Source organism: Thunnus thynnus, chromosome 16 (genome assembly GCF_963924715.1).
Source record: "Thunnus thynnus chromosome 16, fThuThy2.1, whole genome shotgun sequence".
NCBI lineage: Eukaryota > Metazoa > Chordata > Actinopteri > Scombriformes > Scombridae > Thunnus > Thunnus thynnus.
Window position 1 is genome coordinate 10,702,436 of NC_089532.1, and position 17,714 is coordinate 10,720,149.

The following is a 17,714-nucleotide window of genomic DNA, read 5'->3' on the forward strand; positions in this document are numbered from 1 at the left end:
CTGTCATATCTCTTTCAAATCTGACCTTCGAGTTGACTGTTCATATTATAATTTTGACCATCATATCAGGTCTTCTTCTTCAGGTTGTTGCATTATTTGCTGTTATTAAACCAGCGGCTGTCATAGCAGTTACACAGATGTTTATATGCTTAGGGACATGATTTTTATTAACACGGACACTTTTGCTAATTCTGGCTGCTTGTTATGATTTTCTGGTCATATTTGTTACCAGTGAAGGAGACCAGTCCTTTCATCTGCTCAACCACTGCCATTTGTTTGTTATTCTCTCCTCTGCTTGTTGTGCTGTGTGATGTCAAAAATGTGTCCTGTGGTTAGAAGTTGGTAAATAAAAAAAAAAAGTAAAAGAACTGAAAACTCGTGTGAAATGTGTGATGTGCACCCTGTTCAAACTTGAAAAATATCCAACTTACATTGGATGTGAAAATAAACTAATCTGAGCCGCCTGTTTTGAGCACTGAAGCATTATTTCTGCTATAATCAAAACCTGAGAAGAGCACACACAGCTTCAACTGAAAGGCCATATATTTGCAGCGCACGGTTACCTCATCAAACTCCTCGGTCATCTTGCGGATGATCTCGGCGTTCTGCATGTTCCTGAACATCTCAATCCTCACAGTGCCTGGTGAGGATTAAATAACAGTCAGATTCCTTATTTCAGTTGTCTGACACAAGCACACAGATCACGATATTTCAGTAAAGTTGCAATAGTCCTTACCTTTGCACCCTGAGCACTGGATGAAAAAATTGATGAGGTCCAGCAGAGCCAAATCTCTGTCCTGTTTATACGACTCGATCCACTCATCCACCACAGACTATACACACACACAAACACACAAGCACAAGTTTTAAAATATGTCCAACACATGTAAACTTGAAATTCACATATTCTAACAAAACACCCACATGTTTGATTCAATCAGACTGCTGCTCATATTTATTTTAAAGCTCTAGTAATTTAGGTTTTCAGTATGACACTATCTTGTGCCTATGTGTACCCACCTGCATGGCGCTCTTGCCCAGTTTGACCACTTCAAACAGGGTGACGGGGTCTCCGCCGTCTCCATTATGTTGAGCCACACCGTTGGCTTTCCCTCGCCCTCTGGCTACGCCGACAGTCTTGTCTGTCGGCGACTTCCGAGGCTTCTTATTGGACGTCTGGAGGGAGGGAGATGTATTGATTAGACAGAGAAGAACCCAAACACTCATGCTCAAAAAGCAACTCTTACTCAAATAGACAAACAGGTACGCAAACGAACACATACAGTCACAAACAAAAACTCAGGCTACATTCAGACTGCAGGCAAAAGTAGCTCAAATCAGATTTTTTTGCTCATATGTGACTCAGATCTGTTTTTGTTTCCTCAGTCTGAACAGTCATATCGGAATTCATGTGACTTTTACGTCACTCGCCTGAACTTGTGGAGAGGCACTGACACGTACTTAAAAGTAGCCTGAAATTTGAATGAAATCTGTTTCTGTGAAGCCGTTCAACGCCATGATCCCACCACTCCAGGCTTCGACTCTACATCCACACACACACACCTCCGTACAGAAGTAGCAGCCGTTGCTCCACAAAAAGCCATAATCAAAAATTTGGCTCTTTTTCTCCTCGTCCTCCTTATCATTTGCTCTCAAATTCACTGGCTTCCACTGAACGTCAATTTATAAATGAAACCGTAAACACAGACTTCATTGGCCCCCTTGTTTACTTCTGTATGACAGTGTGCTGCATGTGACGTCTTTGTTGATGTTCTTTTGCACAAGTGGGTCAGCTCAGGACTTTGAGCTGTTCACATTCGAATCCGCATCGAGCACTAAGGATTGCAGTGCGAATGTAGCCTGATTCCCTCTTTCTGAACCTGCACACAACACACACGTTGAGACTCATACCGGGGCTTGTTTTCCAGGCCTCCCTCTCTTCTTCTTGCCTTTCGCTTCTGGATCTTCTATCTCACCGATGCTCATACTTAAACCCACTGCATCTGTTGCCCCTGACTCATTGGATGAGTCCCTGAGAAAGCAAAACACAAGTTGAGACACAAATTAATCAGATACTTTACTCAACAAGAGCCATAAATTTTAAACTAAAAAAAAAAAGACAGATAAAATGTATGAATTGGCAGTGAAGTTACTGTCTTCTTTTAGTGAAATATAAACATTGACATGTTGTGTTTAGAAATCTTGTCCAAGGATCATGTTTTGGACTTCTGCTCACACACTGCAAATGTGAGTCACTCAAAAACTGAAGCAAAGGTTTAGGAAAATGTTTCCAAAAAAAAGGCCACAGCCCCGTTATAATTTTAATAACATCCACTTCTGAAATAACTTCCATCTGATGTACAAAAGTATGAAGAACAGTTTGCAGTTTGTGTACATTCGTTAGTGTTTCACTCACTGTAGGACAGGGAGCTCCGAGGTGATCATCCTGGTAAGTTGGGGGTGGCGGCGAGGTGTTTAAATGTGTATATGTGTGTCTTCAAGACTGAGTGTGTTTTTAGGTCCGAAGGCAAAGGTACGAGACAGCAGCACGGATGGGGGAAAGGTCTGGAGGGGCAGGGAAGAAAGGCTCCAGGACTGACTGCACTCTGGCACTTAACTCTCTTCAGCTCCTGGAAAAAAAAACACAGAGAAAAGAAAGAGAAAATGATTATTAAACACATAAATTAGCCAGAAACAACTGTGATACTAATGATATGGGTGGTTTGTTGGAGCTATGCTGAAGTATGTGCAATAGTTAAGAAGGTGCACATACAGACAAATCTCACTTAGACACTTTAGAGAAGCTGTCAAGTTACTGTTAATGATATATTTTTTTAATCAAACTGTGATGCTCTAAATGGCTTCAACACTTCATACATCTGACAGTTTACATCACATCTCAAGGTTCAGTCCCAGAAGTGTCACGATTGTAAAATGTCACTGAAAGCAGAGATGGAGACGGTCCAATCTTTCACTCTTGTGGAACAAGGTGTGGAGGTGGAAACGGGGAGAGGAGGACACCAACTGGTCGCTTTGAGAACTACGCCGGCAAAATATTGTGGGGCGTGTGGGGAGGATTTGCTCACAGGAGTGTTTGTTGTCAAACAGTTTCAGTGACAAATATCAGATTTAAAACTTTTTTTTTTTTTTTTTTTTTTTTTTTTAAATAATCACAGTCTATAAATTTAGGAAACAATTACTGAATTAAGAGTAAGACCAGTTCATAACGTCAAAGTGCAACATCATTTTAAACTTTGTGAAAGTAAAATGCTATTAAAAAAAAAAAAAGCAGACATGCCTTGCTCTCTGGTTTAAAAAAAAAAGAATAAGAGTGAAACAGTCTTTGTTTGAGAAAGGCTGGAGATAAATATGATAACCAGCTAAATATGGTCTGAATTGTGAAAATTCCCAGGTGACTCAAATGTTGCAAAAAAAAAATCCACAATGCCTTGCAGCCAGAGCTGACAGTGAGTGTAAAATTCTGACCAAGAAGTTAATTATAACATATGTTGTCTACCTGTTTATATGCTAATGGGAGCAAAGAGCAGAGGTGGTGCAATACCACACCTAACCACAAGAGGCAGTATGATCCACAAAGTCCTCTGTCTCAAAGTCTATCTCCAAACTGCCTAATTGGGTTTTAACGGGGGGAAAGTGGGCTTAGAAAAATCACCAAACACTCATCTAACTCACAGCTCACTTCCAGTTTTGTTCTGCTCACTTTTAAAATGTTTTAAGAGTGTATTTTCCCCAGAGTGTGTATGAGTGTATGCATGTGTGTTTGAAAGTAGGTCTGGGCAACAGTAGGGGGCAGGCTAAGAGAGTGTGTATTTAAATACTGTCTTCCACACAGTGTTTGTACTGAGGAACAGCACAGGCGGGAGAATCCTCTGTTTCAACACACTGAATTACACTCACGCACACATGCACACACTCACTCACACACACACACACACACATAGAGTCATCTCCGTCTGGCTCAGTGTTCTCACGCAGCGAGGCCGTCATCTGAACGAACTACAACACTGTGAGAAAAGAGACTCCAGGTGAACAGAGGACTTGGATCAGTACAAGGACAGTCGTCTTTCACAGTCTATATAACCCTTTGCTGTTTTGTCACTTTTCAAGAATATTTAATAAAATCAGAAGTCGGTCTTCTCTAAACTTCCACAACTTCAAAAGGCAGCGCCTGCAGGGGCCGAAGGTTTTTTTTTAATGGCTGGGATCTGACCTGCTTGCAACCACATGAGCTTCGTATCGATTTTCACACTTGATATTCCTGCTGCATAGACGTCAGACCTACATTAGCCTGAGTCTGCTGACATGGCTGCACATATAAACGTTGAGGCAAATCATCCTGTCCGTCGTGGAACAGAATTCAAAAACATGGATGGAAAAGGCAGAAATGATCACAATGAAATAAAAAAAAAAAAAAAAAAATCCTTTTATCTACCCTGGAGATGTTTTTCTGCACACATAAGCTGTGTCAGCAACGGCATTGAAGGTATATTCAATAAAGTGGGAGTGAAAGTGTAACGTTCAAAACCTGACGTCTAGAAAAAGAAACTCTCGAGCACACAACAAAGGAAAAAAAACCCCAGGCTAACATCACCCAAACTCCCCTTATTTCTATCGCTACGTGATGTAAACCTCTCATTTTCAGCAAAACTCATTTAGATACTGGACTGTGACCTGGTAAAATAACAATTCATTAAATTATGGGAGAGAAATAACATAACTTAACAGAGGCAATTAACTCTTTGTCACACATAAGGTGCCAAAATTAAGCAACATAGACTTAAACAGATTTAAGACTTTTTAAGATAGTAGGAATGAAAAACATGGTTAAATTTATCAGAGAGAAAATATAAATGAGAGCAAGAATAAACGTTCCATAAGATACTTTAAATGGCACTTTAACATCAACTGCTATACTCAGGTAATATATATTCAAAGTACACACACACAGTATATTCTCCTTGCACTCATGCACATACAAAAAGTAATGCAATGCAACCCACAGTAAACATATAGTGTTGGTATCCTAAGAGGAACTGACTTCCTTATCCTGGCTGTGCTGTACGGGACAAAATCTAACCACTAAACTCAGCACCACAGATATATAGTGCAACATAAACTGGAGTTGTTGAACTGGGACAGAAAACAAAGTGACAGTGAACACAGGGACACACGGGGGAATCCCCTCATGGTTAGAAAACAGCTACGGGGGGGGGCGGGGGGGGGGGGACAACTCCTTAAGGCTACAACTTGTTGTGAAGAAATGGGAAGTAAATGACAGAGCAATAATGTGCTGGTGTTAATACTATCATCACCTCATTTAGTCTCATCTAATCATCTTGAGGGATGTTAATATGCAGATTAAATCCCACTAAAACACATATTCTTCACAGTGCCTGCAGTAGTTGAAACTAATCAAGATGTTGACGCGAGACACCGCAGGGAGACCACACTGATTTATAACGAGGCAAAGTCAAGCAGCGTCAAATGACTGACAGGTGGGACTGTGTTTATTATGTAATTTCACTACTGTCCCGTCCACTAATTCTCCCCTCCACTGCTGGAGATGCACACCCCCCCCCCCCCCCCCCCCCACCACCTCCTCCACCCCTCTACCCTCCTTCTGTACTTCACAGATTGTTATATCTAAGCTGCTCTTATTTTTACCCCAACATACTTCTCCGCCCCTTCCATCATGAGGATTATCTTTCTCCGAAGGAAAAGAAGCCAACTTTATTTGAAACAATTCTTTTGTTGTGTTTTTTCTTAGTCCTGAACTTCAGAGAGAGGAACCGGAAAAGGGTGTGTATGCATCTGTGTGTGTGTGAGAGAGAGAGACAGAGAGAGAGAGAGAGAGAGAAAGCTCGGAGTCTTCCTGACCTGTTATCAACCGATACTCAACACACATCGGCTTTCCTCATTTTCTCAACACACTGGCACTCTCTCGCTTTCTCTCTCTCTCTCTCACACACACACACACACACACACACACTGTAGTAACTGCAACAGGAGGCTATGAATAATTTGCAGTGAGTCGTCTCCTCAGCTGTTCTTCAGTTTTGGTTTGGATTAAAGCTGCCAACTGCATTCACATTACACCTCTCTTTCCCATCATCAAGTTCAATTCAATTTAACCTCATGGCACAAATGTCAACTAACTATCCTTATAAAGAAATAGATCATTGTTTAAAAAAAACCCCACAGAAACCTGTCATTTCTGAAGCAGAACAATGAATAATACATATTAAGCTCTTTCTCTGTTTGCTCAGTATTGTGCAGTTTAACTGCGATGTGATGAGCTGGGACGACATACTGTACATTTCCACTGTAGGGGAAAACAGCACTGACCTGTCCCGTGATCTTATGACCAAACTGTGAGCATCTCTGCTCTGAACTGAGCTGTGTCGGCACTGTAAACTGATCGACATGAGGTCACGCAGGCCATGAGAGACAAAAGCGCTAATTTGTTATGGCTAGTCTTTAGTACTTCTGCATCTCATGTGTGATATCATCTTTGCTCGGGGTTTACTTTTGTCTAAGAGGTGGCAGTTACTGCACATATTTTCTGATCCACTACAGTAGAGTACATTTTCAAGCATTTTTGGAGCTAATTAGATCAGAGATTAATTAAGAGAGCTGGATACAGCGCCATCAATCAGTGTTGTTGCCAATTTGCCCCAGTGGCCAACAGCGGTACTGCAACAAAAACCTTCCCTGTAGCCCATTTTGGCCCACATTATTCCCCTTTTGTATTATTAATTTATTAAACCATGAAAGTTTAACATTTGTAAAGCCTTCCTATAAAGGAAGAAAAGGCAATTTTGAGTGTGATGCATCCCAATGTCAAGTCTACGGCAAAAAGGGGGGGCGAGCAGGCCGGGCCAGAGAGAGAAAAACTAATGTAAACAAGTCTGAATTAAACCAAGAAGCAAGAAAAGGTCTTTGAATGGGCGCCATCTCAGTATTCAGTTCTTATTACACATACAAGGCGGGATCCTGGGATTCCCAGAAGCCACTTATAGCTTGGGAGTGCGGTATAGTTAACGGATTCGCAAGGTAACGTATGCCTACAGCTCAGTGAAACTAAAATTGGGACAGAAACGGAGAAGATTTGCCACCGTGAGCAGAAATCCAGGAGGAAACACAGGCTGCTCAGGACACAGTGACGAAAGATGACTACAGGAAATGTTTTCAGGAGTGGGAGAAGCGCTTGGGACAAGTGTATCGCATCTCGAGGAGAGTACCTTGAAGGGGATTAGAAAGGTACTACTGAAAGATTTATAATGAAAGTTTTTTTTTTTAAACTATTCTGTGAATTTTTGGGTTCCCCTCCTAGTACACGGGTTAGATGCGGGTGAAAAATGCATGTTGCAGTTACTGTGAATCATGCACCACATTACCAAAGAATGCCATTTACCAAAGCATCCTGTCATATGGAAAAAAAAAACCCACACATGCACTGCCCCTAAAGTCACACTTTGTGATCACAGCTGCTCAAATTTACAGCGCAGCACGGGTGTAGGAAAATGAGCAGAGTGAATTAAGAGAAGTTACATTAAATAGTTAACCGAAGAAAGGATTAATGTACTGAACAAAATGTTCTCTCTCTCTCTCTCTCTCTCTCTCAGTAACATTCACAACAGTCACTTACAAAACAATTACACACCCAGCCAGTAGAGGAGCTTAATTCTGGCGATAGGAATGCAGACAGTTGTACAGCTGGTAGCTGGTTGGAGGGCAGCTTCTCTACTTCAAGCGTTTCAAAACATTTGCCCTCACATTCCAGGTGGTGTGACAGCATGTGTGTGTGTGTGTGTGTGTGTGTGTGTGTGTGTCTGTGTGTGTGTGTGTCTGTGTGTGTGTGTGTGTGTGCGTTTCTTCTCAGAGGGTGTCAAACAGAAAATGTTCATGAACTTTTCCTGGGCTTAGACTTAACCTTAAATAAATAAACAATTGAAAAACTTGATGTAAGCACTTCAAACAGAAAGGCTGAGATTTGACTCAGTTTATGGGGGAACATTGGCAGCTAACCGCCCTAATAAATTTAATGTGGATTTTTTTTTTTGGATCGAATAATGTTGTGCAGGTTTGTTTTGTTTCACTAAAACATGGTTCAAAATCTGGACAGCAGGCAATAAAAATTCCTTATTGGAAACTTGTAGATTTAAGGTTGACTGGGTGGAGAAGCTGAAAACCAGTGTAGTGGGGAATGCAAAGCTGAACATTATTATCACAGAAAGAAAGGTGTGAACAGTAAAAAGCCTTATGCTCACTTCTTTGTTAGGCTATCTACATGTACATACACACGTCAAGAAGTAGAGTTTTCTTGTAATTATAGTCATAGAAACTTTATTTAGCACTTTACGTGTTTTTTTTTCATAAGAGAATTAAGATATTCAGCATGTAACTGTTCCCACTCACACCAGAGGTTAGGTGGAGCAGTTATGAGTGCTGCTTCAAAGACACTAAAACAACCCTCATGTTAACTATCTGTAGTCTGCCAAGTGACTTCATCCTGTGTGTGTGTGTGTGTGTGTGTGTCTACTTAAGAGAGAGCACAAGACAGAGAGACAACGAGTGAGCATCTGAGAACCACTTAACATGCATGACATGTTCTCTAGGAGGCAGGCCGACGTTGCTATAGCAACCGGTGTGGGTCATAAGCCCGGCGGTGACGGCATATTTGATTGGCTGAGTGGAGGCAGGAGGGACCAAACTGAAGCGGGGTGGGTGGTGGGTGGAGTGGGGTTGGGAGGGAGGGGGGGGGGGGGAGCAGAACAGAAACGGGACCAGTTACAGATCCAATCAGTGCTTCGTAAAAATCTGAGTCTTGCTGACTCTGGCAGGATTCTTTCAGTGTTGGTGAAAGTTATTTCAAGATCGGCTTCTTTCTCCTCGAGACATTTCTTTTGTGTTCAAAACACACTCATCACAGGAGCAGTTTAAATGAGACTCGTGTTTCATCATTCAGTCCCGTTCATGATAAACTTTACAACAAATCCTAACCTCAAAAAAAAGGTATAATACCATAATCCATGGAGGAGATTTATGGGTAAAAGTGTAAAATAGGTTGAATGCGACCGCTGCGTTGACGCATTAAGGATCAGTGTCATCCTGCAAAAGTTGAACCTGCCTCGATGACGTCATCTACCAAGATTGACCAAAGACTCCTGGTAGATTACTTTGTGGTTGCAGTGTTTTGGTTTCTGATGAGCCCTCAAACTCGTTAATCTATTACTCAAACTGCTATTTAACTGTCAGACGAGTACCTGAAACAACACGACCCCACCAGTGCAGACCCCTGCACTTTCTTTTAAAACACAGGCCTTGTTTCTGTCTGAAATAGAGCTGTAAAGATGACTCAATTAGTTGATTTTGACTATTTTGATAATCAAATAACCATTTTAGTCATTTTTAAGCAAAGATGCCAAACATTTGCTCAAATGTGACAATTTACTGCTTTTCTATCTCATACATGACGGTAAACTGAATCTCTTTGGGTTTTGGACTGTTAGTCGGATAAAACAAGACATCTGAAAACATCGCCTTTGACTCTGGGAAACTGTAACAAGACAAAACAATTAATTGAGCAAATAATCAGCAGATTAGATAATCACGTCATCGGTCTGAGCACCTATAAGGCATTCAGACAAACAACAGCAGCCCTCAAATTCATTTCAACAAGGCCTCGACACAGAGGACAAAAAAAAGTTGACCCTCACTTAACTTTTTCTACAATACAATACCGAATCCAGCAAAATATTTACCTCGCGATCAAGAGAAAAAGATTCAGTAATCCTTCCTCACAGTATACTCAAACCCCCCTTTGTACCTGAAACCACATGCCCCCCTCTAGATCAGCTTTTTGTGTTTTTTAATGCAACACAGTCTTTTGTCTGAACGCCCAGTAGATGCCTCATAGCTCTGCTGAAGGTACCGCCAGAAGTGAATTAACGATAGCGAAGGCGACACGGAGGAAGACGGAAACAAAAAACAACCCTTTGCTAACGCTGAAATAAAGACTGCTATTATTTTGTGATCTTGTGAAGCATTTCATCACTCTATATCAACAAGCTGGAGACAGAACAAAGAACAAAAACAGAATTACTTCAGATGTAACGAATGCAAGACACAACCCGATAAACGTATGACGCTTCCGTTTAGTGATGCGGCGGTGCCACGACGACAGGCGTGCGTGAATCCCTATTCAAAAGCAATTAATCAGTTTCAATGCCGGATGCTTCTGTGTTGAGACAACCTGAATGCTGAAAAGCATAAATTTGCTTTTACAAAAAAAAAAAACACCTTCCACTAAAGCCGCCGTCTTTCACGGTGACCTGAAGCCCTGTCAGCTGTGAAAGAGAGTTTTTTTTTTCTTTGGCTGAAAATAGTCACTTTAGAATAACATGGCTTTATTGCTTCAAGCCAGAAAAATAAAAACAGCAATCTCACAAAGCAAATTTAGAGAATAAACACCAGAGAGTCCTTTCATCTCAACAGCTCTATTGACAGAGAGTGCGTCTACATCATTATGTCATCAATAAAGACGGTATAATCGCACAACAGTGAACTGCATATGACTGTGTGTTATTTTAGTTAAGGGAATTTCTCTCCCCTCTTGCCCCCCCCCTCCTCCTTTTACAGGGTCAGTCACACTACAGTGTCACTGCAGCTGGTAATGATTCAACCACACTTGTCATAGTGACACTTCAAGGAAACGGATGCCAGCAGCCACGAGGGCTCAACGTTTTTATGACCTTCATATACATGTTTCAACACATGGCAAATATGACATAATGTGTATACGAACTGAAGCACTTTCTGTTTAATTGCTTTAATGTTTTAAGGGATCACAATGAGGATTTAATGGGTGATAACGGTGAGGTGATTATTGTTTTCACCTGCATTCTGCTCAGTGAAAGAGCTGCTGTTGCAAATATTTTCCTGACACACACACATTCACATTCACACACACACACACACACACACCTTACTGCTGTCGTGGTCCCCGCTGGCTGATTCTTCTGACAACTATAACCTGTGCTGGATCTGCTATAATTGGCCATTATCTCTACAGACAGAGTGTGGTAAGCCCATGTTTCCGACACTGAGGGGGTACACTTGTGCGCCGTTCAAGACAGAAAATAACACGACTGGATTTTTACCACTAATAACACCAGGAGGGAAAAAAAGGCATTAAGGAGAGGAAAAAGACTTTAAAATAAGGACGGTTGCTCAGATACTATCATATCCAATGTGCTGCCGTCAATAAAGCCGATGAAGACTTGTTTGCTATTTCTGTCTGTACAGTCAATAGTTCAGGATATGAGAAAGTGGTAAGTAGAGCTGAGTATTAACACTTCCCACTAAGGCCACGCATGAAAACAATATGTTAATGTTATTAAATGGGATGTGGACGGCGAAAAACAGAACAGGTGATGTGGACAAGAAATTCAACATAAATAGGAAAGATGAATGAACAGAATGGAAAATAACCCCGAAAGAAAATGTAATCCTTGTATAATTTGTAGCTAATATACATGGAAATGACTTTTAAGCCTGCTAGGGGTGTTAACACTTCATGTCCTGACTTTACTCGGTTCAGTAGGCTCCCTGACCCAAACAGTTACCGTCAAAATAGTTTAATAATCCACTTATTCCGACATGTGAGGCGATAATTCTACTACTTCTAGTGTTCATAGAGACTTAACTGTTGCTGCTCTAGAAACAATATAATCCTGTTCTGAATTTATTCTTTAGTAATGAAAAAGAACCAGTATATGTATAAACCAGACCAGTAAGAGTATAGATGAGATAAAATCCTAACGATACTCGTCCCTACAGCTGGTTAGTGGCATCACTCTGACTTTGGGAGGACGAGCGAATCGCTGTTCAAATCCCTTCACTGTAAGCCTCATTTTACTATTATTATGTTGTTTTGTGTTTATTATTTTTTATGGCGCACGATGCGATCACCCTCAAACATTTAAAGGTCAGGTCATAGCGCTTTACATATCCGTTTCACCTCTTCATGCTAATATCTGCGTGTACTGTGAAGCACTTTCTTTGACTAAAAGACTAAAAAAAAAAAAAATAGTGCAATGTTGTGTTTCATCATTAAAAATTCATTCATATTCATTTCATTCAATGAATGATTAAATTCTGAATACTTTCTTATTGAATTGTTGAAATTCTATTAATCCACGACATGATTAGACACTTTTCTGATGACAAAATGTGCTGAAATCCTAAAAACAGAAAAAATAAAACAGAAAACACTGAATCTAGTAACGGATTTCATAGGGACTGACATGAGTAGCGCACACAAAGCTCAAAGTGAGCTGCTGGTGAACGCATGAAGGAAACATCAAACAAACTCCTTAAGAGGACACTGTCAGGACCTCCTATCAAGATCAATACAAATGCAGGAAAATACACATGACTAGCAAAACAAGTGTAGGCCTAAACATCTATTCACATGAAGCAAAGACACACTGGACATTTCAGTAGGAGATTAAAACTAACAAAGTGCAGGTGTAATTTATGATTCAGTGTTATGGAAGGAAAAGACAATTATTTTCACATGCCGTTTTATTTCTGCATGTATGTACAGTATGTTACTTTGGAAAACAACGTCAACACAAAGCCTATGCTCGCATTAGAGTAAGCTGCAACTAACGATTATTTTCATTTTCTATTAAATCAAGTGTAAAACACCCGTCTCAGTTGATCATCTCCAAATTTACAATAATAGAAAACCAAGGAAACCAGTTTGAGAAGGCAGAATCAGTTGAGTTTTGGCACAAAAAGCTTTAAGAATGACTTAAAAGATTAATCATTCACCAAAGTAGTTGTTGATCTACTACTTGTTTCAAGCTGTGCAGTAGCGAAAAATTGGTTTTATTTGATTAAAATGGAAAATCCTTAAAAACAGATGGCTTACATCCCGGCTACAGGCACTTCTCAGGGTGAATTTCGAGCGCTCTCAGATGTGATGAACATATATTTCACCAGGAATGGACTTGATAGTTTCAAGAGCCAACAAGATGGCTAATAATTATGAGAAAATGACCATCTGTGGTTTCCACTAGCTTCTCTGTGAGTTCATGAGAGCTGGGAGCGGACGGACACAGCAAGCGGAGAGATCAAGTACCTTTTTCTTGATGGGTTTCCACATGACAGGAGTGTTATTACCTGTTTTAGTGAGCTGTCACAGAGATACACTACAGTTACTCTAACAGAAAGTGCTGACTATTTCCAGCCTTAAACTTACAGATGTAAAGATTTAGCACAAAGGGTGGGCAAGGAACAAAAAAAAAACAAACTTCACTTTATGCATTCACCCACAATACCCTGCATCATTACCTCCAATGCTCAACATACCTGTATAAAAACCTTTTACTCTTGAAAGCCTCTTTAAATAAAGTGCACAGTCACACACACACAACTGCATGTGACACTGCACAAACTCCTCAATATCTCCTCAACATTACAAATAGACAAAAAGCCACAAAAAAAAGCAGCCAAATGTACAGCTCTGCAGAGCTCTAACAGACTGGCAAAAGCTAAAGCTGCTTAACTCTTTCTCCTTTTACTCACTATAGCCTCTATAGCTGATGTTACATCAAGCTCACACTGAAGGGGATTAACTTTTACAACTCTCTTTCTGTCTGTGTGTGTGTGTGTGTGTGTGTGTGTGTGTGTGGTGATGACGGTGGTCCGCACACACAAACCTGACAGGCTCAATCATTAAAAAACTGATCGAACGCAACCCTTTGCGCAGCGCTTGTCTTTACAAGGTTGGTTTCTGTAGCAACATACTCGCTACAGACTTCAAAATTAAGTCATTTTTCTCCCTCAATAGCCATTTACTACTTTCATTATCTCCTCAAAAAAAACAAAAAAAAAACATTTATCTACACGCTTCCGGCGCTTTGGGAAATTTGACCCAAATCAGTCTCAGCCATTATTTGTAACTGTAAACCACACTGCATATCATCTGCTCTCTTCCCCGGCAGACTGTAGTCTCCTCCATATACATTTACCACCGCAATTTATGATAAGTGTTATGATGGTGTGAGGAGGGAGAGGCGGAGTGAGGAGTCAGGTTTGTCACTGAAGAATATCGGAGCGGTGTCAAGAGGTGAACGCCGGGCGGATTAGTTGATCCCCGATGGATTTAAATGGATTGTGTTAACTTGAATCTCGGTTGACCTGAGCGGCCTCTGGGATCATCCCACGACTTGAAAACGAGAGGGTCAATCCTACAAACGGCGGGTCACGGCGACACTGACTTTACAAATATCTCATACTTGTGGTTTGATTCTTTCTGATTACATGTATGTGTGGAAGTGTTGTTGAATTATTAAAAAAAAAACACAATTCTTAAGCAGAGCGTGCATTAAAGCAGATTGTTGCCGTCTGTCAGAACTGACTTCACACTGTTTCCTACGAATGCCAAAAGGGCGAGCCCTCGAAATATACAAGAATGTGTGTAATTGTCTAAACCACCTGGTTAGTTGCCATACAGCCCTCCAGACATCTACAGTATGTGTTGTAAAGTACATCAGTGCGGCTCAAAGTAAGATAAATAGCCTGTAATCAAGTCAGGCTGCTTCATGTGCAGTTTCTGAGCTGTGAGCAACTATCACTGCTTATCCTGTGGGTTACATCTCTGCTCTTTTATTACACTTTATGAACTCTTGCTTGCAACACCAATAAGGTTTAGCGCAGAGCTGAAATGATTTGTGGATTAATCGATTAGTGGATTGAGGAAATGTTTTCATTATCTATTCATTTGTGTTCGTCATTAATCAAACTATCTTTGGGTTTTGGGGCTGTTGGACAGACAAAACAAGCAATTTAAAAGACTTAGGCTTAAGGATATTGCAATACACATTTTGTTCTGACATTTAAACAGACCAAATGATTGATGAAGAAAATTATCACCATCGCATTAATTGACGATAAACATAACTGTTGATTGAAGCCGTAATTTACTGTAATTATATTATGACTCTTGTGACCGACCATCTGGTGTATCTAAATCCACACTGACACTTTGAGTACAAAATATGTTCTTCAACATAAATCTTCTGTTATATTTGAAGTAAATACGTCACATTTCTCAGATGCAATAGCTTTAGCAATATAATAACTTAGCTAAATGCTAACACGAGAATATGCTCACAACGACGCTGCCAACTTGCTGATGCAGGTTTATAATGGTCACCGTCTTATTTCAACATTTAATAATGAATATTTGCTCATAAAGTGCTGAACGAAAGTATTAGAAACATTACAGTTTGTGCACATGGAGCCACACAGTTAGCATAGTATAGTTAATAGACCTTTTAAACCGTTGAATACTCAGCTCTAGTTATGGGCGAGTAATTGTGCGAGTACAGTTAAATGGCTGACTGGCCGCTGTCCATTAATTACATCGAGCAGTCTAAGAAAGATGTGTCTGTGCCAGTGATTGGATTTTAATCAGTCAGGTTCATGTCCACAAAAATCCTGGCAATAAGACAGCAGTTATATCTTCTTCTATGTCTCCCACTAAATAAAAAAACTGGCAACCTCAAAAGAACATCTTTTTCTGACAGCTATACTCATTTATTAAAGGTTTCATTTAATAAATTGGCTGAGGTCATATTTAGTATGCCTGTAAAAAAAATCAGTGAGAAGCTGTTAGCTGCTATACAAATATAATGAAGGGAGAGGCACTCGCAAGAATGGCTTAGCAGTAAACTGACATATGATGCACATCTATAATTAAATATAATAGTATAGTGCCTGCAATCACAAACCACTGGAGGGAAACTAGTGAATGTGAGGATCTCCTCTCTTCCACAAAAACACTCTGGCGGGTGGCCAGCATCCAGTCAGTTTAACTCTAAATAAACTACTCAGTTTTAACATTCAGAGGCTGTAGGGCCGACGAGGGCCGTGCAATGGTATGATTAGTAAAACATGCCAACTTTAAATATTTCAGTCATCCCAGAAGTTTTTTTTTTACTCTTCATACACGGCACCGGCTATGTTTTTGCTAAAAGTGCATCTGCCAGGAGCCCTGCTGAATCAGATAGGGTAGTGCTTATTCTACAGGCTGGTATCTTATTGCAACAGACTGGCTGTTTCACAGTTCAGATCTGCAAAATACATCAGACGAGAGGGGGAAAAAGAAAATATCATAAAGAGGGATAGGTAGTGATGGAAAAGTGTGAACATCTTTCAGTTGTGTGCAGCATTATATTTTCACAAACCACTTTTTTTTTTATTACTTAAAAAGGTCAGTATTCACTTTTGAGATACTGCTATTCACTCGTTTAGAAAGTCGGGCAGTAAACACATCCTGCTATTGTGAATAACTATGTTGAGATAACACTGTAAAAACACCGTTAAAGCCTTTACAGTATGTGGTTCACAGCCAAAACCACTTCACCAACAGCCTGACTTGACAGGATTTATCTGTTTATGTGCAGAAAAGGTGCAGCGGTATACAGGAAACGTCTTAATCATACCACACAGTGTGACAAGAAACATTAGAGAACTGAGTATTATTTTTCCATGATGATGAATATATAAACTACCTTAACACAAATCCTGGTAGGTGCAAGACAGACGTGACCTTTGTGGTGCACAAATTCAAACCCCAGAGTGACATCAGACAATGCTCGAAATGAATCAAACGACTGAATAGAAACCTTGGTGTAATAATGGTGTTAGACTTACACCAAATGACTGATTTAAGTCATTTATGAAATTGGCGACGCTTTGTCAAATGTGTCACTTTGATTAATGACATTTCAGCAGTGTCTGTCACTCAAAAATGTGTTTTTCTTCTTCTTGCATGATATGTGACATCACAACTAGTTTAGAAGCCAAATTCTGGTCCGACGTTCAACTTCTATAAGTGTGATGTGTAAAACTTAAAGTCTCACGTACACTGAGAACGGACGTCTCGTTACCTCGTGAGGCGGATTCGCGAGATCACGATATTACGTGAGAATCCGTCTCGTCAAGCTTCAAGTTAAAGTAAGACAGTGATGGACAGATGGTTCATCCAATCACCTGCCAAGTATTTTATTTATTTATTTATTTATTTTTTAAAAAGTGCCTGCTCTTTTTCCAAACAGTTTCCAAGGACGACTTCTCAGATGGTTCTGTGTAACAAACCATCTGTCGCGTCAAGTTAGACATCTTGTGTCCAGCAGTTAAAACTTCTGAAAGGAAATAAATTTACATATTCACGAGGGAGAAAGAGTAGATGTAATTTTAAGAATTTTAACAAGATAATTGGATCTCTTTTGTGTAAAACCAGACACGTATCAGATACAAATTATTATTCAGAGTAGAGTACTTTATATACATCTTAAAACGGGTGTGGAGGGGGTCTTAAAAAATTCGCTCAGACTTTGTTCTGGTGGTATTTTTAATTAAGAAAGTGGACAAATTAAGTTTGAGTTTCTGTTGAGTCTCTCTCTCTCTCTTTCATGCTCACCCACAGCTGTGCGCTTTCTTTCTCACTCTTTGTTTCTCTAGATATATTTGAAACTAAAGTCACTAATTTTATGCAGGTTGCAAAATGCTTCTTTATGTGTGACGTGAGGAAATAAAGAGAAGCCAAAACATAAAGGTTTTTTAACAAGCATATGCACTTGTAAACAAACTGCAGCTATATGATGTCTTTAACC

The 17,714-nt window shown here is 40.1% G+C and overlaps 1 protein-coding gene across 1 annotated transcript in view; it reads right to left on the minus strand.

Annotated features, from left to right (window-relative positions):
• stag1a (STAG1 cohesin complex component a) overlaps positions 1-17,714 on the minus strand; it is a 47,892-nt gene that overhangs the window by 14,185 nt on the left and 15,993 nt on the right. Inside the window, exons 2-6 of the mRNA XM_067615055.1 lie at positions 2,417-2,630; positions 1,912-2,032; positions 1,021-1,176; positions 737-833; positions 564-640 (exon numbers count right to left, since the gene is read on the minus strand). Of these exons, the coding sequence (XP_067471156.1) occupies positions 564-640; positions 737-833; positions 1,021-1,176; positions 1,912-2,032; positions 2,417-2,445 (480 nt within the window). The 5' untranslated portion in view covers positions 2,446-2,630. The remainder of the gene's footprint in view (positions 1-563; positions 641-736; positions 834-1,020; positions 1,177-1,911; positions 2,033-2,416; positions 2,631-17,714) is intronic.